The 26,898-nt window shown below is 44.2% G+C and overlaps 1 protein-coding gene across 2 annotated transcripts in view; it reads left to right on the top strand.

Annotated features, from left to right (window-relative positions):
* Positions 1-26,898, top strand: part of PRKCE (protein kinase C epsilon) — a 468,053-nt gene that overhangs the window by 275,641 nt on the left and 165,514 nt on the right. For both annotated transcript variants that reach the window (XM_049784348.1, XM_049784347.1), the window contains exons 3-7: positions 13,509-13,668; positions 16,834-16,868; positions 17,912-17,997; positions 18,875-19,004; positions 25,437-25,579. In XM_049784348.1, the coding sequence (XP_049640305.1) occupies positions 13,509-13,668; positions 16,834-16,868; positions 17,912-17,997; positions 18,875-19,004; positions 25,437-25,579 (554 nt within the window). The remainder of the gene's footprint in view (positions 1-13,508; positions 13,669-16,833; positions 16,869-17,911; positions 17,998-18,874; positions 19,005-25,436; positions 25,580-26,898) is intronic.

Genomic DNA, 26,898 nt, shown 5'->3' on the forward strand with positions numbered 1-26,898 from the left:
CTTGATTACAAAGTTGCTCATGATTGAATTTCAGTCTTATAATGTACACCACCATGAACATTTCCCACCACCAATGTTCCCAAATTTCTTCCCACCCTTCCCTCTTCTGCCTCTGGGGCAGGCATTTAATTTCTCCCCGCCATCTCTGTCTCTTTGGCTCTGTTTCTATCTATTTCTCTTTCCCTCTCTCCCTTTATTTTTCTTTTCAGACACTGTGTTTTGCTCTATTGGTAATGGAAGGGTACCGTGAGTATCACGTTAGCTCCATCCTGTTATTGACCTGACTGATCATTTCCAACTCTCATTGTCATAGTGATTTCTTCTGTACACTAACTGCACTGCTCCACTATTTATGGCAAGCATTCTACTCACCAGGATTAATTTCTGAGCACAGAGCCTGGAGTAACCTGAGTGTCATTGGAGGTAGAAAAAAAAAAAAGAAAGAGAAAGAAAGAAAGAAAGAAAGAAAGAAAGAAAGAAAGAAAGAAAGAAAGAAAGAAAGAAAGAAAGAAAGAAAGAAAGAAGAAAGAAAGAAAAAGAAAGAGAAAGGGAGGGAGGGAGGGAGGAAGGATGGAAGGAAAGTAGGAAGGAAGGAAGAAAAGAGAGAAAGAAAGAAAAATAAAAGAAAAAGGAAAAAAAGGAAAGAAAGAAAGAAGGAATGAGAAAATAAAGAAGAGGAAGAAAGAAAATAAAAATGGCTTCTTCCCTTCAAATCTACTAAACATTTTTCTTTTCATTTAGCCTTTGAGAACGAAAGTTTATTTAAGAAAAAAAAGTATTAGAGGAAAATGCTTTAATTTTCTTGAGCATTGTTTTCCATTTCTATGAGAGCTAAGGGGGAAGAAATCTTTATTCCATGGTCTTTTTTTATTTCATTTTATTGAAACCATTGTCATCTACAAAGTCCTTCATAGTTGAATTTCAGATATATAGTGAATCAAGGCCATCCCACAACCAGTGTTGACCTTCCTCCACATGAACCCAGAGTGCATCCTATATCACCACCCTTTGCCCCCTGGCCTGCCAATATAAGAGGCCCACTTAACTTTAGATTGTTAAAAGTTTAGGTCTCTTGATTCTATTGTCCTTGACTTTGGCTTGTATATTTAGTTCTGTTCTTGTTTTTTTTTTTCTCTACCAATGCATCTGAGGATCACTTGGCTTCTGGCCCCAAACCTTCCTTTTTTCCTTTTTTCTTTATTTTCTAAAAAAATGCAGAAATATGTGGTAAAACAAAATTCTCAGAAAAAGACAGGAGCTTCTATTTAAAATATAAGAAATAAAAATAAGAGAAAATAAATTTAAAAAGGGGTGTGTGTGGCATGGTTTTTCTTTGTTTGTTTGTTGTTTTTTATTTGCATAATTACAGCAAAAGTTGGGGAAAGTAGAAAGGAGGCAAAACCTTTGACCTAAAAACAGGGACTCCCTACCCTTAAAGCATCCTGCCATAAGACCAACTACAGGCTCTGGGCATACTAAGTTGTCTAACCCTAAAGTCTTTCTTTGTGGTTCCAGTAAAAGTTCTTCTCAATCTCAGTTGTCACAGTCAGGTTTTTATAATTAGATATCCTGGTTTTTGCACAGATTCTATGTCAAATTCAGGGTGTCACAGGGCATCTTTTGGTTTAATCTCACCATTAAGTGTCAATTCAGGGAACCCTGCCCTGAAAGCAAGTTGCTGCTGTTTCCAAGTTGTCAGGATGTAATATGAATGCACGCTGGAGCAAGTCAGTGGCAGTTCCATAGATAGGATCCAAGGTTTAGGAGTGAATAGCCATATTCTAAACATCTGAAGCCTAAGCTAAGTCATTATGACATATGTTCAGGGAGTAAGGCCCTACTGCAATATAAAATTTAGGTGTTCCTATCCCTATTAGATCATAATGTCTTTCTATATGTAAGATTTTCCCCATTTTAATCTGCCTATGCAAAAAGGAATAATGCCACATGATACTACTGGTGCATATGGGGGTGAAAATAACAAGCCAAACAATCCCTATAACCTGGTTCTAATATGCAGTCAGAACCCAAGAGAAACTTATCTACTAGAATTTCCTATTAAACAAATCCATAAAAAGGGATGGGGAAAACTACATCTACATATGGAAATAGACAATAAGAATTATATCTATTTAGGAAATACATCTAAAGAAATGTATGAAGTATACATATCTCCTTTAAGTCTTTGAAATAGTCTTAGGGTCGGAGGATAAAATCTGGAGCACAGCTTCAGCCTTTAACATGGTTTTATGGAGTCTGAAAATTAGCTCCTAGAAGTCATGAAACCCTCAAGTTGAGGATTTCTCAAAAAACTGAATCTGGTAGCAAACAATAATCCACAGTGAAGGGAGGTGAGAGAAAAGGGGCCCCCGAGAGCAAATCAGCAGCATCTGTGGTGGCAGCTTCTTCTCGGGCTGAATGGGAATCTGTCTTTTCTCTTTGGGAGCAGGTTGGGAGGTTGAGGGGTGGGGGTGGGGGGGACGACGATCTGGTTCCAGAGGAGTTAAGAACTGAGGGTAGGGGCCGGAGCAGTGGTACAAGTGGTAAGGCATTTGCCTTGCACATGCTAACCTAGGACGGACAGCGGTTCGATTCCCCCTGCATCCCATATGGTCTCCCAAGCCAGGAGCAATTTCTGAGCACATAACCAGGAGTAACCCCTGAGCGTCACCAGGTGTGGCCCAAAAACCAAACCAAACCAAACAAAAACAACAAAACAACTGAGGGTAAAAAGGGTTAAATAAGATGAAATAAAAGATCCCGGGTGAGAGAGTGAAGAGTTAAGAAAGGATTTGTAAAGTGGTAAGTCGGGGTGGGGGGAGTATTATAGATAACAGGGGAAGGACTATATACAACATAGACAAACTATGTCTATTACAGACGAACATTAGACAGACTGTGAGGTGGCCAGTGCATACACTTACACATACATACACACAGCCAGACACTGAGGATCAATCCATGGATTGCTGTTGAAAAGCTGACCCAGGGGCCGGGCGGTGGCGCTGGAGGTAAGGTGCCTGCCTTGCCTGCGCTAGCCTAGGACGGACCGCGGTTCGATCCCCCGGTGTCCCATATGGTCTCCCAAGAAGCCAGGAGCAACTTCTGAGCGCATAGCCAGGAGTAACCCCTGAGCGTCACAGGGTGTGGCCCAAAAAACAAAAAAAAAAAAAAAAAAAAAAAAAAAAGAAAAGCTGACCCAGGTAAAATGGGTCAGAACGCTTAATAAGTATAAAGCTGGCAAGTTAGATGGAAAGATTTTTCATTTTCTAGGCCAATTATGATTGGTGAGGGTAAGTTTTACTGAAAAAGGCTTCCTGTGTTAGACTGTGTAGAGCATTCTTAAAAACAATCGTAATTTTCAAGTCTAGAAAAATAAGCAATATGGTAATGAGGACTGTACAAAAGAGACTACACCATGACGTATTGTCTAGCGGGTCTGCAGCATCCAGGTTCCTTTCCTGAAAGCAAATTGAAATCATGGGCATGATAGTATAATGTTGAACTGCCTTGAATTGAAAATAAATCGTAATTATATATATTCAATGAATGAGCACTGTAGCAGGAGTCTGTGGCATGCAGTTGCATATCCCATTGTTATCTGACTGGCCACAGGGGGCAGATGATCAGGGATGGCCTTTGCTCCATAGTCTTTAATTTGGAATGTGCTGGGGAGGGGAAAGTGGAATCATGAACTTGGGAGACAAACAGACCTGGGAGCAGACAGACAGCCCTTTCATCACCATGCACCTGTGGATAAATATCCTACTCTTTTTTTTTTGTTTTTTTTTGTTTGTTTGTTTGTTTGTTTTTGGGCCACACCCGGTAACACTCGGGGGTTACTCCTGGCTATGCGCTCAGAAGTTGCTCCTGGCTTGGGGGACCATATGGCATATGGGACGCCGGGGGATCGAACTGTGGTCCGTCCAAGGCTAGCGCAGGCAAGGCAGGCACCTTACCTCTTGCGCCACCGCCCGGCCCCAAATATCCTACTCTTTCTTTGTCCCATTTCTCTCCCCATGTGGCAGAGATGATACCAATTGTGTAGTAACTCTTTTGAACAAGATAGAATATGTTTTGATCGGGGAGTCTAGCAGGAGGAGGTTTGGCAGGCCCCCGCCATGCCGGAGGCCTGCTTGGCCAGGCCTAGGGGGGGTGCGGGACTTGGGTAACCCCAGCACCCCTCTGCCGCCTTGCTCCAGATCTCCAGGGCTTCCCCGGGCCACACGCCTGGGCAAGCCGGTGAGTTGGGTCCCTTGGTGGAGCTTGAAGGTACCCTAGGCCTTCCCCCACCATCCATGCGGCTCCTTAGGGAGGGTCCGGGTGGGGCTCTGAGCTTCTGGTCTCCCAGCTTCTTGAAGGATCTCTCCTTCCTGGGAGCCGGGAGTCTAGCAGGAGGAGGTTTGGCTGGCACTGGTAATCTCTGTCCAGTCTACATTTTCAAAATCGCGCGGGGGCGATAGCACAAGAAACATTAATAGTACTCTCACAAGAAACTGTAATAGTACTCTCACAAGAAACTTTAATAGTACTCACTATCATTGAATTATGTTTTTATGTATGCAGAATGTCTATTTTTTACTCTGCCCTTTTGCATACCCCTTCATAAGTTCATATTTCTCTTTAACTTCTTTAACTCCTATCATCATTACTCCTTTTATACCCTTTCTAACTTAAGTACTGTTGAGTCCTAAGTCACAGACCAAAGTGGTGCCCTAGAGTTAACACCCACCCAACTATTTTAAAAGGCATAAAAAGGACACATATCTTTTCAACATTTTATGGGTGTTTTCTTTGATGGCTATAACTTTTGCTAAATACTTTCTTATACAGTGATGATCCCCCCCCCCATGTTTTTTATCTTCTCTTTGTGAACTGCTCAATATGGAATTTGGTGTGAAAGAATCCCTCAGTTTAATACTTATGTTTGAACCAAGTCATGGGTCTTGTTGGAAATGTTCTAATGCCCCCATATATCTGATAGCACCACGTGGCTTTATATCTTGTTTGCGTAGGCACACTAACATGGAAAAATACTATACATACCAATAAGTTCTTATCTAATAAAAATCTTGTAGTGCAATGAGACCTTACACCCTGAACATTGACATAAAGACCTGGCACAGGCCTCAGAAGAATGGACATTCTCCATTCACCCCTTGATCTACAGAAGACATTTACAAAACATCCAAGGTTGTATATAACATCACCTGGTGGCATTCCTGTACCAGGAAAGACCCTACAGCTGCTCTGACATCTACTCAAAAGAAACACCCCTTAACACTGAGAAGACAACAAGAACAAAGACCTGCTTACTGGACAGGGCTTGCTGTATTGCCCCTTAATTGTGAGGTTTGTCTATAACATCACCTGGAAGCAATCCTCTACCACGGAAGACCCTACCACTGCTCAGACATCGTCCTGCTCAAAAGAGACTTCCCTTAACACAGAGAAGACTTAACAACAACAACCTGCTTACAGGAAAGGGCTTCCTGCATTGCCCTTTCATGGTGAGGTGAAACGAGAAGGCACTCCACACCATGACTTCAATGTAGGACATGCAGATTCCAGAATCTTTAATACAGAAACATGAGACCAACAACAGAGACTGTGTGAAAAGTGTGTTGGCACTACAGACAAAGTCTTGGATCGAACGATAACTTTCCTGAGGCCTAGAGCTGGTCTTATGCCAGGAAACTTCAGGGGTAGGATCTCTTTGTATTTAGGCCAAGGTTATTCCTTTCCATGCCTCTCATATTTTGGTGGGCCTATGCAAACAACAATTGCCACTCTAACACCGTTTTTACTGTGCTCCTTTGACTCTAATCCTTAAAACGCACCCACTTAAAATTTGAGGTTAACTTAAGCTAATATGCATGTACATGGAAATGTAAAAAATACTATGCCTCTAATGTTTAAGGAGTTACGTAAGTTTGATGGCTTTAGATTGCCTTGTGTGCTGTTAAGAAATATTATAATGTGCTACAATCTGGAGACTTGAGGGACAAAGTAATTGCACATGGATTCTGTTTTATTTATCTTAACTTTCTTTGGTGAGAGTTCAAAGTTAAGATATCAGCAAGGGGACTTCTTCTGATAATTATGTTATGGGTGATTGTCCTTCCACTGTAACTTTACCTTATCCTCTTTCTTTGCATCTTTTGTTCTCATAATTCAAAATAAAAAAATTATATAAAAAAAAGAATATGTTTTGATCATAAAATACATTTAAAATAAAATTTAACTCAGCCATCATACCTGTGATTTCTATGACTGGGTTTTTAATTGGCTTTATCTTTTGCTCAAAGATGTCCACTTTTGTAAAGTTGTCAATACCCATCTCTCGCCATTGCTCCCTGTAGCATCCCCAACTTTCCCCAACTTTTCTGTGTAAACTTGCCCTCAAACAATCTGAATCTTCTCTGTCCTAAATGCATAATGGCCCTGCCAGAGGATTTATATTTTAGCAGGGCTTAACGGCTCATGCTTAAAGCATAATGCTAACAGAGTTGGAGCTGGAGTCAGTAGGGTTCATTTTGGTTTGCTGGACATGAGATCTCAAAACTTCCAGCCTAACTTCCTTTTACACATCAGAGATTCCTAAACTTGTTTGGCTCACTATTCTCCTTTGGGGTGGGATGGGGGGAATAAGGATCCTTCTTGGAAATCTGCCTTTTTTTTTTTTTTCTTCACATTTTTCCAGTTTACTCTTTTTTTTTAATATAAATTTTTATTTTGATCATAGTGGCTTACATATTGTTGACAATAATATTTTAGGTACATATTTACATAAAATCAGGGGGGATTCCCATCGCCAAATTGTCCTCCCTACACCTCCGTTTCTGTCCTACCTCCCTTTTCCTTTTCCCTCACCCCAGGGCGGCTAGAATATGTGGTCTCCTCTGTATCTAACCCACTACTTAGCAGTCTTGCACCTGTTTGGTCTTGATACCTCCCTTATTTCCCCCTCTAACTGGAGTCAGGACTAGCTAGTTCAAGTTGTGTGGTTTTGTTTGAAGGAGAGAAAAGTAATAAACTGGGGTAAGAGTCTAATACCCCGAAAATGGGCAGAGTCCTTCTAAAGGCTCTCATCATCAATTTGGGAGATGGAGAAAAAGAAGGTGAAACACTCCACTAGTACCAAAAGAAGTGTCAAATATCCAGTGAGGGCTCCAGCTATATCGATAAGCACCACACAGAGCAGACAAAACAAACAAACAAACAAATAGAAAAAAAAACAAAAACAAAAAGAGACAAACAAAAATCACGCCATGGTCTTGAATTAAGAAACATGGCATAGCACATAACGAAAGAGAAGAAAGGAAGAGAAAAAAAAAATATATATAAGTATAATTGGGGACTACACTTTCAATAATCACACCCAAACAGAGAAATCGACCAAAATAGATTGATAAATCAAAAATAATAATAAAAATAATAAATGAAGGTAATATATATATTTATATAAAAAATAACCAAGGTTTTGTGCTTTTTGTATTTTTGTTTTTTCCCTCCTGCCCTGGCACAGTAAATATTGGGGTCATTCGAAAAAGAATTCACTTGGCCTAAGAGATATGGGATTTCTCCGTCCTTGGAGCATACTGTCATGGGATCAACTCTAGACTTTGCTCAGGATCCTTTACTTTCCCGGTGGTTTTTTTTTTTTTTTTTTTTTTTTTTTTTTGGTGTGTGGAAGACTTCTGCTCTGTGTTTAGAGGTCTCAGTATCTGCACAGATCCTGAGCTGGGACTTATGATGAAGTCAGTCTTTGTGGGATATCTGCCTTTTTAACTAACGAAAAAGAGCTAAATTGCACCTGAGGTTCTTACAACTGGATCTTTCCAGCACCTTCCACCCTCACCCCCAGGGGGCAGTATTGTTCACTTTGGAAAACACAAGCAGTTCCTGACAGTATCTGATGGAATGGGGCTCTAGGAGCAAGCATTGGATTTGCTTGTGTGAAGCCTTGGGCTCAAGTTCAGCATTGCAAACAACCACCAAGTCCCAAAGTAGCATGTAATGGTTCTGATACGTTATAATCTATCTTGGTTGATACCTCTTTTATCTTTCTCCATACCAGGATACATTTATCCAACAAGGGATTGGCACAGTACATGGCAGATAGAAGGCCTCATTCAGTACAGTTGAGTCTAGATAATTCTCAGAGTTAGATCTTTTCTATCCAATAGTGACTTCAAGTTCTCTAGCTTGGTTTATCTGTTACTTCCTAATTTAGCTATCAATATAAAAGTTGCAAAGGAAAAGCTTAATTTTACATCATTCTTAAGACAAAGGAATAGCAATGAAAAGGCTTTGCTTCCTAAGAGTGGCAAAGGACTCAGCCTGGGTAGGAGATTAGTGAAGCAAGGGTCACCTTTTTGGTCAATATGGACCAAAGGATGGGAGAGATGTGCTACTTAAAACAGATCCATGTGTGGGGCCAGAGATAGCATGGAGGTAAGGCATTTGCCTTGCATGCAGAAGGACAGTGGTTCGAATCCCGGTATCCCATATGGTCCCCCGAGCCTGAGTGTAGAGCCAGGAGTAACCCAAACGCTGCCAGGTGTGACCCCAAAACCACAAAAAAGAAAAGAAACCAAAAACAAAAAACAAAACACACACAAAAAAAATCAGATCTGGGTCCGGAGAGATAGCACAGCGGCCTTTGTCTTGCAATTAGCCGATCCAGGACCTAAGGTGGTTGGTTCGAATCCCGGTGTCCCATATGGTCCCCCATGCCTGCCAGGAGCTATTTCTGAGCAGACAGCCAGCAGTAACCCCTGAGCACCACCCGGTGTGGCCCAAAAACCAAAACGAAAAAACAAACAAACAAACAACCCCCCCCCCAAAAAAAAACCCACAAATCTATGTGAATCCTGGGAAGGCCTGAGGTTCATGGAACCAGTTATCAGCCTGGAGTGTGACTTCATTAACTTCTTATAATCTCTTAATTCTGCCTCTTTGTTTTACTCTTCTTTTATTGCCTTTTCCGCTGTTTTTGCCTACTTAGTCCCTGAAATGCTTCTGTCCCCAGGCTGTGTGGTAAGGAATAAATACCCACCTGGTCTGTGGAACTCTTCCCAGACTTCAGTTGTTCTGAGAGAGGTTTTGGTTTGGCTTTTTAACTTTAAAGTGTTAACAGAAGCCCAAACCCACCTTAGCAAAGAAGGAGCATGAGGAAAACCAAATGTTACTCTATTATAGTTATTGTGGGAAGTCATGCAGCCACGTGATCTAAAAAGCAAAGAACCCCAGGATAAGGTGTGAATGCGGGGGTCCCTGGGGCCTGTTGTGTATGTAAATATTTTAGGGGATTATTATGTTACTAACCCTACCCTGATCGGTGATTGTGCCCTACCCTAGGGTGTGACCTGGCATTCTGCCCCCACCCTAGGGTGGTACCTGATTCTGCTTCCACCATTGGGTGGTATCTGATCCCACCATTGGGTGGTACCTGATTCTGGGTGATAAAAACAAGGGTCTTTGGAAGGCAAGAGGCTTTTGGCTGGAACTTATGCTGAGTCTTTGAACTTCAGTCTTGTCCACCGAATAAAGCTAATATTTCCACAAGCCTGACTGTCTGCGAGCTATTTACCCGCCGTTTCACCTCAGAACCCTCGGCTGGATAGGGTGGCAGACGTGCTCCGAGCTGGAGGGGAAAGACCTCATCCTTCATCCCTCCATCAGTCAACCTCCTCAGGGGCTGACTTGCAACAGGGCCTTAGAGTGTTTGATTTTCAGCTCCCTCTGCCTGATCTCTGATTGCTCCTGGCTGGCTAATGTGGGATGACCCATATCAATGGCACAGGCTGTTTTTTTTCTATAACTAGCCCTGTAACCTTTAGGTTTGGATACTTGCATTTCTAAAGGGCTTCTTATGTGTGTGGGTTGGGAGGTTCTCCCAGCTCATTCCTCTGAAGAGATCCACATTTCTGAGCCCTTTGGGTTCCCATAGGTTTTTTACACATATTTTACCCTGGGGGAAATGGGGTGTGTCTCACCTGTGATGCTTAGGTTTACTCCTGGCTCTGTGTTCAGGGATCACTCCTAGAGGGGCTCAAGGAACCTTATATGGATTGAACCAAGGTTTTCCATGTGCAAGGCAGCACCTTGAACCCTGTCCTATCCTTCTGTACCCCTCCACTCTTGGGCATTTTCAAATACATCCTTTTAGAAATGTGAACATTGGGCAAAGGCCAACTCATCATCATGTGCTCCATGGGGCTCTGGCACCCAAGAATTCTGCAACAGCCACCTGGTATTTGAATCACAGGCCATGGGCAACATTTTCATCCTACCCAATCCCTCCCTTGGCTAACATCCATTATGAGACATTTCTGGATTGTAGAACATTTTTGGAGCCATTTCATTGAACAGGTCATCCTGGGGGGTGGGGATTTGGGCCTGTGGTTTCCTCTGGTTTGTGGTGACATTTTTGGGGGAATGAGAAGAGAGCAATGAAGTTCCTCCGAAATGGAATTTGTGGTTCTGAATGCTGGAGGAGCAGGAGAGGGATTGACCCAAAGAATGAGTGAGTAATAAGGACAAGTGGGCAGGAGACAGGTGCAATGCCTAGGTGAAATCACTGTACTCTGGTGTGTGTGTGTGTGAGAGAGAGAGTGTGTGTGTGTGTGTGTGTGTGTGTGTGTGTGTGTGTGTGTCTGAAGTGCATCAGAAACACAGAATAGGGCTCTCTCCCACCCTTCCTGGCGTCCTCTCCCTTCCTCATCCTCAAATTGTCCCAAATCTCCATTGTTGGCCTCATTTACACTTGCTGCTAGTCTCCTGACCTTGTCAGTCTTCGATTCTTTTCTCTCTTTTTTTCCCTACATGGCACAAACTAACTTAAGCTTTGTTTGGGTAAGTGCACGGAGCTTAAATTCAGCCATATAAACACAGAACAGGGCAGTCCAAAGATGAAGAAGAGAAATAATGAAGGGTTTATATTCCAGTCTGAGATGCTAATCTCAGCAGGCCACCAATGCTGCGCTGATAGGATCATACACTGAATGAAGCAAGCAGACGATTTCAACCTGTCTACTCAGGCCATGCTGTCTACCCTCTGTTTGCCTTTCTGGGAAGAGACAGATAGCATAGAATAATCTTTCTTGGGGCATCATTGCTCTTTCCTCTTTCCTGTTTTGAACAGAACTTTTCTTTAATGTATTGTGTGAGTATAACATGTAGAATATAATCTTTGGCATCAAATAAATATTTACTTGGTAATTCAAACCCACTGTCATGAAGCATTAATTTCATTGGAAACTTTTATAGCTGCTTTTCCTCATGGAAAAGAAGAGATAAAGACAAGGCTCCCCTCATTTTCAGAGCCTGGTTTTGTTTGTCTTGTCTTCCTTCCATTGATCTCACAGTTTACACCAAGAAGTCCATATAGTCAAGCCAGAAGGTCATTGAGAGAGAAGATTGTAGAGTAAATTCCTCAGCGATGGAGTTGAGAAAGGGGCCACTGAGCTTTCAGAAACAGCCTCCAACAAACCATGGTGGTCTATGCTGTCATGGTTGTCTCTTGCGTTGTGAATGGCTTCTATCCCTCATAAAGACCAAATCTTGAATGTCCTAGAACAACCACTGAAAGTAGCACATGGCCAGTCATTGGTTGTCAAGAGCTGAGAGTCATTTTAAGTCTGTGCCTAGAATCATGGCCATTCACCTCATAAATATATTCTAGGATGAAGAATTGCTTCTATGCCCTTTCAGAGATTTCCACCGTGTTCTTCTGTTGCTAGAGAATATTTCCTTTTTTTGTTTTATGGTTTTCTTTGCCAGTGTATTGGTTCTGGGTGTGTACCCTACCTAGCAGCTATTTCTAATACCTCACACTAGGGTGTCTCATGAATTGGTGAGTTGCCCTAAAATTTCAGGTCTAAGTTTTCAAATCAGAACAAAGACAAAGTACAGAGATGTGGGAGAGTAGAGACCAAAGGAGGAGGCTTCCAGGTACATGGTTGGGTTCTGGGGGAACCTCAGCTATTTTCCTATCCTTAGGGAGTGTGAATGAATAGGCCAAAGCAGGGTCCTCAGCTGCTGTTTCCTCTGTTTTTTAAACATAATTTTATTAAATCACCATGACTATAAAGCATTCATAATTAGTTTTTAGATGTATATTGTTCCAGTATCAATTCTGCCCCCAGCGTCTGCTTCCTTTTGCCCCAAGTTTCCTTTCCTAATCCCCACCAAGTCTGCCATCCTGAAGGCACCTTTTCCTCTTTGGTTGTTAAACTTTGAGTCTCCTGATTTTAGTGTTACTGACTGTGGTATTTAAGTCTGCCTTCCTTAATACATGGATGAACTTGAGTCCCTTGGCCCCTGTCCCCTGTCAGTTCTCATCTCTCTCTTCTCTCCTTCTCTACTCGATTTCATTTCTTCTCCTCCCCATACTCTGGGGCTAATGATGATCTAAGCCCTATAATTCCCTATATTTCAGTTGTGTGACTTTCAAAGTATAAGTAACTTTAACTGTTTAAGTTTTGGTTTCCTTGTAAATTGAGAATAACGCCACCTATAGATTATTATTATTATAGATCATGCACCTTCTTTTCTCGTTTCATGCCTGCGTCATAAGCCCTCAAGTATTTGTAGGAGAAACTTTCAGATCTGGATTAGTGCTTAGTGCTTATAATAGCAGCACCACATGCATATGGAACAGTAGCTCATGGGTATGGAACAGGATCTTGAGTAGACAAAGTAGCATCTCGGGCTGTCAGATGCTTTGAATGGTGCTCAGAACTCAGCAGGACCCCACAGATGATCACCATTATTGTTCAGCTTCTCAATATCCAAATGGGAGAGGCAGGCAGAAACATCTAGATGGTTGCATGATTTGCTTTGCGTTGTGGAATTACCTGCTTGAGGATATGAGTTTGTTCATTGCTCACGCTCACAGAGGCTGCCAGAATTGGTCACATTTCCCCCGCATTTGTCCTACAATTGAACCTGTGCAGCCCTATGTTTTAGGATGCTTTGATGATCTGTAGAATGAGCTCTGTTTTCTGACCCACTATGGCAGGCAGCAGGACAGAAATCCAACTGGACCATTGATACAGAGGTTCATGTTTATGATAACTGGAGACAGTTGGACACCAGAAGGGCACATTGGGAGTTAAGTGTAGGCATTGGGGGGGGATAGTTATCCTCTTCCTCGGCAAGGGGAACCCTAACATAACCCTAATCCTAAATATAACTCTAACCCCTAACCCTAATCCTAATCCCAACCCCAACCCGAACCCCAACCCTAACCCTAACCTTAGTCATTGACACCAACCTGGACCCCAAGTCCTGTATGTGCTCTGTGGCTGAGCTTGAGGGAGCCAGCAGAGTGGGGTACCTGGCTCTTCTGGGATGGGTCATGCATGTGCCATCCAATCGCTGAAGTCCTCCTGTGGCTGAGGCTGCCCTCAACCCTACACTTCCCACCCAGGGCCACAGCTCTCCATGGGAAGCCATGGCCGAATTCTGATCGATGCCTTCTGTGTTCTCTCTCCTTCCAGCCCCTAAGGACAATGAAGAGCGTGTGTTCCGGGAGCGCCTTCGGCCCAGGAAGCGGCAGGGTGCAGTCAGGCGCAGGGTGCACCAGGTCAACGGTCACAAGTTCATGGCCACATACCTTCGACAGCCCACCTACTGCTCACACTGCCGAGACTTTATCTGGTAAGGCCCCTCTTGGGAGATGCAGCTACACTGTCTTCCAAGGAGCAGGAAAAGGGGACATGGTGTCCATGGCTGGGCCCTGGCCATGTTGCACTGTAGAAGATCTTTTTGGAAGGCTGATGAGTATTTGGGGACTGCTTGGTGGGTCATTGACCATAGAAAGTGTGATTTCTGAGGACTTTATACTTAAGATCCTAGCTTACCTGACTCAAGGAGTTAAAACTTTAGAATCAAGGGCTGGAGTCATAACACAGTGGGGAGAGCATTTGCCTTGCCTGTGGTCAACCCAGGTTTGATCACCAGCATCTTATATGGTCCCCTGAGCCTGCCAGGAGTGATTTCTGAGTGAGGAGCCAGGAGTAATCCTTATGCAATGCTGGTGTCACCCAAAATCCCAAAACAAAACAAACCGAACAAAAAAGAGGTTAGGGGCCAGAGAGATAGCATGGAGGTAAGGCGTTTGCCTTTCATGCAGAACGTCATTGGTTCGAATCCCAGCATCCCATATGGTCCCCCGAGCTTGCCAGGAGCAATTTCTGAGCGTAGAGCCAGGAGGAACCCCTGAGCACTGCTAGGTGTGACCCAAAAACCAAAAAAAAAAAAAAAAAAAAAAAAAAGAGTTTAGAACCAAACCATGATGTCTTGGCCATGGGTATGTGTGTTTTAAGAATCCTTAACTGTTGGGCCAGAGACAGCTCAGTGGAGTATACAATCACATGCAAGAGCCCTGAGTTCGGTCCCTAGCACTGCATGGTCTCCTGAGAACTGCAAAGCATGGCTTAAACACAGAAAACAAACAACAAAAATTCTTTTTATTACAGAGACAGAGTTATTTACAGCTGAAAGAACTTGAGGTCTAGGATCTGTGAAATCATCTAGAAGAGCAGAGAGATGGGTAGAAATGGTGTGAGACAGACCTCATCTTGGTCACTGAGTGATAAATACAGGAAGGAAATTTGTATTTCTACCTTAGCTTAAACATTTGCATTATTATTCTTAATGAAAAACTTAAATTGCACAGTTGCCGCTAGCATCCAGTCTATAAAGCAGCTTTTGGTAAATCGCTGAACCATGATGCCATTAGGATGGAGAGTGCAGGGGCCGGAGAGATAGCATGGAGGTAGGGCGCTTGCCTTTCATGCAGGAGGTCATCAGTTCGAATCCCAGCGTCCCATATGGTCCCCCGTGCCTGTCAGGAGCAATTTCTGAGCCTGGAGCCAGGAATAACCCCTGAGCACTGCCGGGTGTGACCCAAAAACCACAAAAAAAAAAAAAAAAAAAAAAAAAAAAAACCAGGATGGAGAGTGCAGTGTTGTTTGGAGTGCTCAGGGAAGGCTTCCTGGGGAAGGAGGCATTTTGGCCTTTTATGGGAGTATTTCGTGAGGTGGTACAGGGGTTGCATTTGGCTTTGTGCTCCAGATGATTCTTTTGTTTTTGTTTTTGTTTTGTTTTGTTTTTGGGCCACACCCGGCGGTGCTCAGGGGTCACTCCTGGCTGTCTGCTCAGAAATTGCTCCTGGCAGGCATGGGGGACCATATGGAACACCGGGATTCGAACCAACCACCTTTGGTCCTGGGTCGGCTGCTTGCAAGGCAAATGCCGCTGTGCTATCTCTTCGGGCCCTCCAGATGATTCTTGATGGTGCTCGGGGATTCAGTCAGCATCAGCTGCATGCAAGGCTGGTGCCTTAACCCTCCAGCCCCCAAACTGGGACTTTGATCAGCAATTCTGGGTAATTGGGCCTTGAGGAGCGCTGGTCGTGGAGACTGGAGGAGAACTTTTCCTGGCTTCTCATCCTGGATTAGCTTCTCTATGTGGCCCTGGAAATGTTTAGTGCACTCCCAAGCATCTCAGGGAACAGATAATAACTGTATTAGCACTAGCAGCAGTTCTTCTAGGAGCATTTTGGTGAGAATAATCTGAAGTTCTCAGGTGGAAGTGTCAGGCCCCAGACAGCCCCTACATCTATCTCAGGCATCTGGAAATGTTAGATCCCAGACCTACCCCTGCTGGGTAGGAGAGCATCATGTCCCAGACTTACCCCTTCATCTGACTTGGGGATCACTTTTCTAAGCACCTCACTAGCCTTCCCAGAAGCTTTCTGTGCTCCTGACTGTTGCCTACATACCACTAGCATAAGGGGGTACCAAGTCAGACCAAGGTGGAGTCTTAGGATATCTATCTTACTTGTTTATTTTGGACTCCTGGATTCTTGTGATGACAAGAAGTGGCTTCTTTGATCCTCATCATCTTTTAGAACAAATCACCTGAGATGACCAACTCAGAGAAAACTCAAGAAGCCAAAGCAAAAACAACCCACCACCCCCGGCCCTGATAAGCTCAATAGAAGTGAGGCAGAAACAGATCCCCACTTCTGCACCTGATACATTCAGTAGGAGTGAAGCAGAAACAGCTCCCTACTCCCACCTCAGTGGGGGTGAGGCAGGGACTCACTCTCACCTTCAAAGCCCCCTCCCAGGATGGGCTCAACCCCTGACATTGGCTTTCTGTACCCTGGCCTTGGTTTGCATGTTCGGGACTTGGGGTGACAGACTCAGCTTCCTCTGTGTTCAAATGAAGCTTTACTAAGCTCTTGGCACCTGAAATTGACCTTAGTGGGGTCCCCAGGCAGCCCCAAGGATGGCCACTGTGATGGAATGGTCATGGTCGCTGTCATGGTCTCTATCATGGCCACTGTAATGGAAGTTGTGATAGCTGCTGCAATGGTTAATGTGATGGCTGCTGTCCTGGCTGCTGTTCTGGTTGCTATGATGGCCACTATCATGGTCTCTGTCATGGCTGCTATCATGGCCACTGCAATGACTATTGCAGTAGTTGCTTTCACGGCCATTGTCATGGCCACTGTTCATAGTCACTGTCATGGTTGCTGTTATGGTTGCTCTTATGGTCGCTGTCATGGCAGTAGAGGCAGTGACTTTGGGCTGACTTTGGAGGTTTATTTTGGGCCATACCCAGGAATGCCCCACAGTTACTCCTGGCTCTGTGCTCAGGAATCACTCTTGGCGGTGCAGGGGCAGGGGCATATGGGATGCTGGGATCAAAACCAGTCAGAACCCTTCTCACTGTGCTTTGGCTTGACCCCAACTTTACATGGTCTTTTACCTAAAATTTCCTCCCATTAATGTGCTGTCTTTTTCATTTCAGGGGTGTCATAGGAAAGCAGGGATACCAATGTCAAGGTAAGTGGTGCTGTGTGTGCTGTAGATAGGAGTGTCCACCCCATCACTCCCTTGGAAGCACCTTTGCATGTGACCCCCTGTACCGCTCCTTCTCCCAGATGCCTATGCTTCTCCCTGCATAACCACAACTCCCAATTACATGGCACCACCTCTAGGGCCCCAGGGACCCAACTAAGTGGAATGGCCTTTGGTTTATCCTAGAAACCTTCCTTTCAGCATTGGGCTGAAAACCAAGCCCACGTCTCTGTCTTTGTTCAGCCACCCCAGCCCCACATTCCCAAACAGCCCCCTCATTCCTAGAAGGAGCCCCTCCCTCACTCCCTTCAGGGGTAGTGCTCCTTTAGTCTTCCTTTGGAATTGTTGCTTCTGGCAGATTCGACACTCCCTTAAATCTAGTGAAATCTTGTGTGCTTTCAATGGACTGACACCACCTATGTGCCTGGCATTGGTGGTGCTCTTGGATGTCACAGTGATATCTCCCTGGGACTAAAGCTAGGGTCTTAGCCCCAGGGGACTTGGCTTTATTATCTTGGGCATTGTCCATGTACTTGAGGGAGGCTGATGGTCATCTTCCTCTTGGGCCCTGACACTGCTCTCTACAGCATCCTATGACCCAAAAGACAAAGCAACTCTCATTCTTGAGGAGCTTTTGTATCATACATACATCATAAAGGTAGGCAGCATGGGTGCCACCAGATCAGACGTTGCAAGAACGTCTGTGTCACCGTTGCCCATACCACTGGCCATGCTGGAATGAGCCTGGACAGAGTGGCGCCTTCAGCAGACTGTGCTTTACAGGAGGAAAATAGTTTCTTGACTTTGGCATTTAGAAGTCAGAACATTGATCATTCTGAGCTAATAAATGGTCATTTTTGCACTAGAGGATTTAGGAGATCCCAGTAATGGTGCTGATGACTAAAGAGTAGGGGTACATGTAGATAGGGCTTGGGGACCAGAGGGGAGAGCTCTCCTACTCCTCACCCATCACCCACCACCACTGATCAAATCTTGTAACAGGAACTGGCTGTGTTTTCTGTTTGCAGTTTGCACATGCGTGGTCCACAAGCGCTGCCACGAACTGATCATCACCAAGTGCGCTGGGTTAAAGAAGCAGGAAACTCCAGACGAGGTAGATATTTGGAGCATTGACCCACTGGGTTTTCTTCATTGCCACCCCCACCCTCAACTGCCTTTTCTGTGCTCCCAGAGAAAGGCCTGATCTCTCTGAAGGCTCTCTTGATTGTGTTGATGAGACTGTGTGACCTCTTGGCGTAAGGTCCCAACTGCAAAATAAACCCAAGTTTATGTCAGTTTTGTGTCTGGGTTGAGTGGGGCAAGAGCTATTCTAACTGAGTTAGAACTTGCAAGGAGAATGTGATTTCTTTTTTATTTTGTGAGCTCATCCAAACTCTGAAGTGTTTCTGATACCACACAGCTCAAAGAAGGGAACTTTATCTTTAGGAAATGGTGTGGAGTTAGGAAAGCCAAGAGGAACTTCAAAGACTGCAGTGACCAGATAATCTTCCTTCATGGGACACTTGCACTTTTGCACTTTAATACCATAGCCCAAGAATGAGGCAGATGCTACTCTGTCTCTTTCAAGGTATAGAAGAGGGAGTAAAAGCATGAACTGGTGACATAGAATATGCCTGAGCCCCACAGTCACATTCAAATCCACGGGGGCCGGAGAGATAGCATGGAGGTAAGGCGTTTGCCTTTCATGCAGGAGGTCATTGGTTCGAATCCCGGCGCCCCATATGGTCCCCCGTGCCTGCCAGGAGTAATTTCTGAGCCTGGAGCCAGGAATAACCCCTGAGCACTGCCGGGTGTGACCCAAAAACCAAAAAAAAAAAAAAAAAACAAAAAAAAAAAACAAATCCAAGGGGCCCTTTCCTGGCAGGATGCCACCCAGGGCCTGCCAGTTGCCGCCATGACTCTCAGTGCGTTCTTTGGGCTGGAGGCTGTGTGGGTGGCCAGATTCTGACCATGCTTTGCTCTCCCTGCAGGTGGGTTCCCAACGTTTCAGCGTCAACATGCCTCACAAGTTTGGAATCCACAACTACAAGGTCCCCACTTTCTGTGACCACTGTGGCTCCTTGCTTTGGGGTCTCCTGAGACAAGGTTTGCAGTGCAAAGGTAAGGAAGAGTGGGAAAACAGACATGGAAAGGTCATGCTCATTTCAGATAGTATATAATGATTCCCAAAGACAGTACAGATGAGTGCCAGGCGAATCTATCCATGGGAAGAAGCTAGACACAAAGAGGGGGGGAGTGTAGTTAGGACAGAGAAAGGAGCATTGTGATGATGAGAGTTGGGAATGATCACTCTGGAGAGAAGAACTAGATGTTGAAAGGGAATAAAGTGATAGGCATGATGCCTCTTTAGTAATAATATTGCAAACCACAGTTTTTAAAAAGAAAAACAGAAGAGAGAAAGTTGGATCGATGGGTGGATGGATGGATGGATAAATGGATGGATGGATGGATGGAGAGAAGAAAAATGTTTGCCACTGAGTCAGGGAGTGGGAAGCTAGGAGGAAATTTGTGGACATTGGTGGTGGGAAATGTGCCCTGGTGAAGGATGTTGGACATTGAATCATGAACAACTTTGTGACTGTGTATCTCATAGGGATTCGATTGAAAATGTTATTAATTTAAAAAACAAAACAAAATGGTAAGGTGCCCCCTGGCCCTCCCCTCCTGCCCTTGTCTCTTCCTTCTTTTTTCCTTTCTCTTTCCATTTTATTGTGAATTGTGGTTTCCATGACCACTATCACACCTGCCACTGATGGTTGCTGAGGGTCGTGTCCATCAGTCCTGCCCCACGGTCCCTCCCTCACCTCTACCCCTCAACAGACTCAGTTCTTGGGCAGGTTCTTAGGCTCTTTGTTACTCCCTTGATGTGCTTCTGTCTCCCATCTATGAGCTACCACTCTGTCTGTCCCCCTCCTCTGTACGATCCCTTCCACTTTCTTTCATGCCTCCACAAAATGCAGGATTTGATCTTTTCTTCTATCCAAGTCTCTTTATAAAGAAAGTCTTTGTCTTTCCAGCCTTAAAGAGGTTCCAGGTTTGCCTGGTGGGCCGAGTTTAAGTTCCTATCAAGCCTCTGTTAGCAATTTTTATTTATTAAGCTGTCTTTGCCAAGACCATCAGAGGGAGTTCTGTGTGTGTATGTGTGTGTGTGTGTGTGTGTGTGTGTGTGTGTGTATGTGTGTCTGTCTGTCTGAAAGGGAATTTGGAGGAAGAAGCTGACATCACATTTTATCTATTTATTTATTTTTGGTTTTTTTTGGGGGGGGGTCATTCTGGGTGCTCAAGACTCAGAGGGACCATATGGGGTGCCAGGGATTGAATCTAGGTCAGCCATATGCAAGGCAAGAGCCCTCTCTGCCCACTGTACTTTCTCACTGGCCCCTGATTTTACCTTTAAAAAGTCTTTATTGAGGTTGTATGAGTTAGAACACTATAGTGGTTTTGCATCTATGTCGCTCCAATACCACATGTGCCACCAAAGTGTCCATTTCCCTCCACCAGTGTCCAAAGGCTCCTTCAGTCCAATCTTCCAGACATGCTATAAGACACTATATGTCTATAAGACACAAGTCTTATAGAAAGGTGATTCAAGCTTGATATTCTGTGCCCATCTCTTTCCCATTTCCTGAGTCCTGCCTGTGTGTTTTTATATCCAAAGAGCCTAGATGTGGTGCAAGGAGCTGGGCACACAGCCTGCAAAGCCCAGCCTGTTAGCAGGATTGAGGCAGCAGGATTTTGAGAGTGCATAAACCGTGTGTGGATGTTACTCAACATTGTTTTATTATTGCCACGGAATTGCATGACTAGCAAATTCCCATTGGGGAGTATTAAAATGAAGACATTTCAGGGAATAAGAAAGAAAACTGGACACATGAGTAAAATGGTCTTTGAAGGGATATGGAGGGAGATTTCGATGGGAGACTAAAGTAAGGGATTCTTGTAGAAATTGGAAATAAGGGAATGAGGCTGAGGGGTGGAGAGGAAGAGAACTATTTAATAGATACTGAGGCGTTACTTGTTGGCTGTAGAGACCAGATCCAATGTTCAGAATACTGATACTTCCGTGTATGAACTGAGAAGTGGGGGAAGACAGTGTTAGGGGTAAATTGGGGTAGGTTAGTTTGAGGGGAAGTTGCATGGAGCTGTTGTTGTCGCTCAAGGGCAAGGGAGGGCTAGCACAGTTGATTTCAATCTTTTTCTGCTTGTGGACTAGTGTGGGTCCTGTGGAAAAGTGGTTGAGAACTCTTCCCATTGTGGGGAGAATGCTTTTCCTTGGACTGGAGGACATTTCTATGGACTAGACCAAGTATTGAGGTACTGTGTTTGTCATGACCAAGGAGGCATTAAAGCTGGTCAGTTGCCCATTCCCCAGGAGAAAGATGTTGCATGTGGTGAGAGGAAGAAGGGGTTAGGAAGGGTTCCTGGTGACCCAGGAAGAATTCCTGCCAACACAGTAAAATGGAGGGATCCCTAGGCAGGAGGGAGGAAAGGCAAGAGGGACACTGTGGAAGCCAAAGAGGAAATATTAGAAAGAAAACATGAAAAGTCAGAGAGATGAAAAGTCAAGTTCAGGCACCTGCTAGCCACGCCCTGGTTGATTCTCAACACATCAGATCCTCGAGCTTCACCAGGGGTGATCTCTGAGCCAGAGACAAGGAGTAAGTATTGAGCACCCCCAAATGTGGAAACTCCTAAGAAGTCAGGAAAGAAGGAAGGAAGTGGTGTGCCGCTCATTGTATCCTGGAGGTGAATGGACTGCAAGGGAAATAGCAGGTTGGATTGTGAGTTAGGGGCCTTGGTAGTCCCAGCCCACTGAGGATGGAGACACTTCCAGACTTGGGCCATCAGAAACAGACTGTCTGAGGAGTGGGGAGGCAGCCTGGGCCCAAATGTAGGCTAAGTCCCAGAGGGCTTAGGCGATTAGAGCCAGAGGCAATAGGGCCACTGCTTCCTCATCGAGGGACTCATCGAGGGGTTGGAGTGTCTGGCCTTATCTCATTCTGGTTCAAAACATTCTATCAGCCACATGGCTCTGGGAGGGAAATAACATTAATAATAGAATTAAAATAAATGATGGAGTCCGAACAAAATGGATCAGAAGAATGGAGCATGAGCTTTGTAAGCTAGGGCCCGGGCTCAAAACCAGACACTATTACGACACCCCCCCACCCCAAGCACCATTCGAGGTGTCCCTCTAAGTAAATAAAAAAAAAAAAATGAGGCTTAGGGACATAGTTCAAGGGGTAGGGTACATGCTTAGTATGTGCCTGGCTCTGGTTTGCTTCTGGGAATCGTGCATCCTTCAACACTGAAGGCTCTGGCATCCCACAAAGTGCTTTTGGGCATGGCTCTTAGTTCAAAAATCTCTTCAAAAATTAAGGAAAGGAAGCAATGTCCTCCCAGCTAGCTCATTTATTTCTAGCCCATTGACCTGCCAGCCCAAGCTGCGGTGACACTAGAGGGCGCCCATGGCTAAGCCACAGAGACTACCGCCTGAGTGTGAATTCTACTGCTTCCATCCTAACCTTTGGAAGACTCTGAAGAGGACCTTTGTGGGATGTTGGGCCTAAAGCCAGTCAGGAAGGTTGAGTGTCACAGAAGAGTTGTTGCTGAAGGAATTAGGATGGAGAATTTGAATAGTATGCAGGTGCCTGAGAATGTTCTGGATATTTCTGGGTGGCTGCCAGACCCCCAAACTCCACCTTTGACCTGTATCTTATTCTGTAACGTATTGATTTCTTCATACCTGGGGGGCGCTTATCTTTGCTCGTGATACAACTGGTGGCCCCATCAGGTTTCATTATTTCACTGGTTTCAAAACAGAAACAGCTCTGAGCAGATGAAGTTTAAGGTTCAGGGAAAAACTGAATGAAAAGGTATAGGGATTTGTACTTAGACTCCTTCTCCCTCTCACTGCCCCAGACCCATCCATTCATTAGAGTGGCCTTGAGTTAACACTGTTTCCATTAGTGTTGAGATTCTCATAAATCTAGACAAAATGCACCCAAAAGTACATCTATCTATCTATCTATCTATCTATCTATCTATCTATCTATCTATCTATCTATCTATCTATCATCTATCTAATTATCTATCTATAATGTTGCTCTGTAGAATTTGACATAGCTGGTATTAAATGTTAATCATATGGGACTGAAAGAAGCCAGGATGCTGCGCAGTCAGTGGTGACTTAAGATACTGTGCTGTTGTGCTCGCTTGGGCAGCACATATACTAAAATTGGTATGGTACAGAGAGGATTAGTGAGGCCCCATGCAAGGATAACACATGCTGAGTGAAGTTAGAGCAAGAGAAAGCAACACACAATGATCTCTCATATGTGGGGGATAGAGAACAGAGTAAAGAATAACAAATGTTTTAGGCAGTAGAAGCAAAGAAGGTAAGAGTGGATCTGTAGGAGGAAGCTAGCTTTGTAGGCCAAAAAGAACACGATCTAATGGTGGAAGGTAGGGGTGAGCAGGAGGTAAAGCATTAAGCATGAGGTCCTACCAGTAACAGTATGTAAATAGCAGCACCTATAATTTACTGTAAAGTGCCTGTCATAGAGACAGACTGGGGGATGGGAGGGAACTGGGGATGTTGGTAAAGGTAAGTGGACACCAGTGAAGGGAGGAATTAGGTGTTGAAACATTATATGCCTGAAACACAATCATTTTTTATTAGCAGTGACTACATCTGGAAAAAATTAGGGGTGTGTGTTTTTGGGAGCCACACTCAGCAGCACTCAGGGGTTACTCCTGGATCTGTGCTCAGAAATTGCTCCTGGCAAGCTTGGGAGACTATATGGGATGCCAGGGATTGAATCTGGGTCTGTCCCGGGTCAACCATGTACAAGGCAAAACACCCTACCACTGTGCTATCATTCTAGCCCGAAAAAAATTGTAAAGACTGTTCTGTATTCATACAATGAAATAATATTCAACACTAATAATTATCATTTATATATTTATATATATTTATATAAATATTATTAATAATCAATAATTATTTAGCACTAAAATACATGAGCCATTACCATGAAAAGGCATACAGGAATGTCAAATACATATTACTAAGCTAATCACACAAAATTTTGGCAATTATGAATAAAACTGCTAATGGCACCTATTTGAAGGGTTTTTTGTTTGTTTGTTTTTGTATTTTCTTTTTTTTTGCTTTTTGGGCCACACCCAGTGACGCTCAGGGGTTACCCTTAGCTATGTGCTCAGAAATCGCTCCTGGTTTGGGGGACCATAGGGGACACCTGGGGATCCACCCGCAGTCCGTCCTAGGTTAGCGCATGCAAGGCAAATGCCCTAACATTTGCACCACCACTCTGGCCCCTTATTTGTAGATTTTTGTGTGGACTTACATTTTAACTCATTCGGGTAATCAGAAACACAGTTGCTGAATTCTGTACTCAGAGGAGGATTAAGTTTTACAAGGAGTTTGCCAAACTGTCTTCTGGCGCTACTGTTTCACTTTGCATTTACAGCTGAATCAAGTGCAAGATTTTGCTGCTCATCAGCATCTGGTGGTGTCAGTATTTTAGGGTTTGGGCCTTTCTTATATACGTGTAGTGACATGTTATGGTTTTTATTTTATGACTTTGTGACACATAATATTGAAAAATCCTTACGCTGTGTGCCATCTTTATATTTTCTTCAATAAGTACCTGTTTCCATTTTTTTAATTGAGTTATTCATTTTCTTTATGTTGGGATATAAAAGTTCAATGCCTATTTTTAGATAATACTCCTTTATTAAATATGTCTTTATGTTCCCTGATCTCTGGCATAGTTTTTCAGTTGCTTGGCAGTATCTTCTGCAGGGCAATAGTTTTCAATTCAGAGGAGTTCAGTCTGCCAGTTACTTCTTTAATCTACATTAGCAAGACCACTGTCCCCAGCACTAGTTTAAAAATTTCACACCACTCTCTTCCTCTTCCTTCAGCTCTTCCCCTTCTTTTCTTCCTCCTTCTCTTACTATTCCTATTCCTCCTCCTCCTCCTCCTCACATTTGGTGTTGCTTAAAGCTTACTTCTGGTTTTGCACTTACTGAATTGGCACAGAATTACTGATGTCATATCTTGTATTGTTGGTGATTTTGTGTTTGTTTGTGGTTTGGAGTTACACCCAGTGGTACTCAGAGCTTACGCCTGGCTCTGCATTCAGGGATCGCTCCTGATGGGCTTGGGAGACCACATAAAGTGGCAAAGATAGATCCCAGGTTGGCAGTGTGCAAGGCAAGAGCCCTCCCCAGTGTACTTTCTCTGGTCCCTGATGTTGGTTATTTATTCATACTTTATATATTGAGGAAGCATGGCTGGACATAACTCAAAGTGCCTATCCTCACAGGGAGGTTTCATGAGTAATTTTAATTTGGCAGGATGAGAAATTTTAACTTTTGTGTCTTCCTTCCTTGCTCAAATGCTATCAAATGAGCAGGTATTACTTTTGTATGAGGAGGTATAGGTACGAATTAGGTGATGTTAGGCCATGAATTTTTGGAGGTATGTGTCCTCTCTCTCTCCAGTGTGCAAGATGAATGTCCATCGGCGCTGTGAGACCAACGTGGCCCCCAACTGTGGAGTGGATGCCAGAGGGATCGCTAAGGTGCTGGCAGACCTGGGTGTCACCCCGGACAAGATCACCAACAGTGGCCAGAGGAGGAAAAAGGTAGTGGCTGGCTTGGGAGTGTCACGGGAGCCTTTTCTGACCATTTTCCCTTTGTACTGGCTTCCTGAGAGGTGGCTAGAGATGGAACACTTAAAACACCATGTACTTGATGAAACAGTCAGTGTCCTTGAAGGTTCTACAGGTAGGGGAAGCCAAGCAAGTTGTGAGTGTTGTGTTTCTCAAAAAGTTCTTTTTTTTTTTTTTTTTTGGTTTTTGGGTCTCACCCGGCTGTGCTCAGGGGTTACTCCTGGCTCCATGCTCAGAAATTGCTCCTGGCAAGCACGGGGGACCATATGGGACGCCGGGATTCGAACTGATGACCTTCTGCATGAAAGGCAAATGCCTTACCTCCATGCTATCTCTCCGGCCCCTCAAAAAGTTCTTGATTGAGACTTCAACATTCCCTCTAGAAACAACTAGGACTCTCTAAACAGAGACTAAAGACCTGTCTCCCTCTCATGGAGAGCCATGACAGAGTTTGGACTTCATAAAGAGGAAAAATGGATAAAAAGTTGGACTCGGGTTCTTTTCTCGGGAGCAAGCCAGGTAGATTTGCAGTAGTGCAGGTGTTGTGCCATATGGGGAATAAAATCAATGCTTCCTCCCCCTGGTTAATGCTTTTCTCCAACACCCTTACTGGAAGCAAAGGGGTGGCTCTTAGAGACCCAACCCTGTCTACTGGAGAAACATCTCCAATAGACAAATAGAGATTATTTGCGAACAAGTTATTCTGCTAAGCCAGGACCAATGAGGTCAAGAGAGGTTGAGGCCTTTGTAGCATTTTGTCTGAAGATCCCTCTTCAGCTTGGCTACTAGCTGAGGAAATATAAGCATTTTCATGAAAAAGCCACTTCTACAAATGCTGGAGCTGAGTTCAGGGAAGTGCTACAGTGAGGCTGGTAAGGGTGTGCAGGTAGGCACAGTTGGCCTCAGGCCTTCTTCGGATCCCTACAGTCTTCAGTCTCCTGCTGCTTCTGTTCTGATTTCCAAATGTGCTTCCTAAACATACCATCCCAGTTTTTCTAGGTTCCCATACTCTTTGGAGACGCTTCCCTGCCCTTGATTGTATAGGCAAAGTGTGGTTTGTTCTCCTTATCTATACTTCATCTTTATTACCTTCCCACCAAGAAAAACTGGTTTATAAAGCTTGGAGAAAACAACAAGTAATCTCTCAGATTAACTGGGAGATCTCTGTGCCGGTGACTCCTCTCTGTCCTATAAATCCCACTGATCAAAATAGGACTTCAATCATTGACCCGAGGCATTGGGATTCTGAGCACAATGTCAGCACCCAAGAATGTTAGAGTTCTGCTGCAGAG

The sequence above is a fragment of the Suncus etruscus genome, chromosome 12 (genome assembly GCF_024139225.1).
Source record: "Suncus etruscus isolate mSunEtr1 chromosome 12, mSunEtr1.pri.cur, whole genome shotgun sequence".
NCBI classification, from domain to species: Eukaryota; Metazoa; Chordata; class Mammalia; order Eulipotyphla; family Soricidae; genus Suncus; species Suncus etruscus.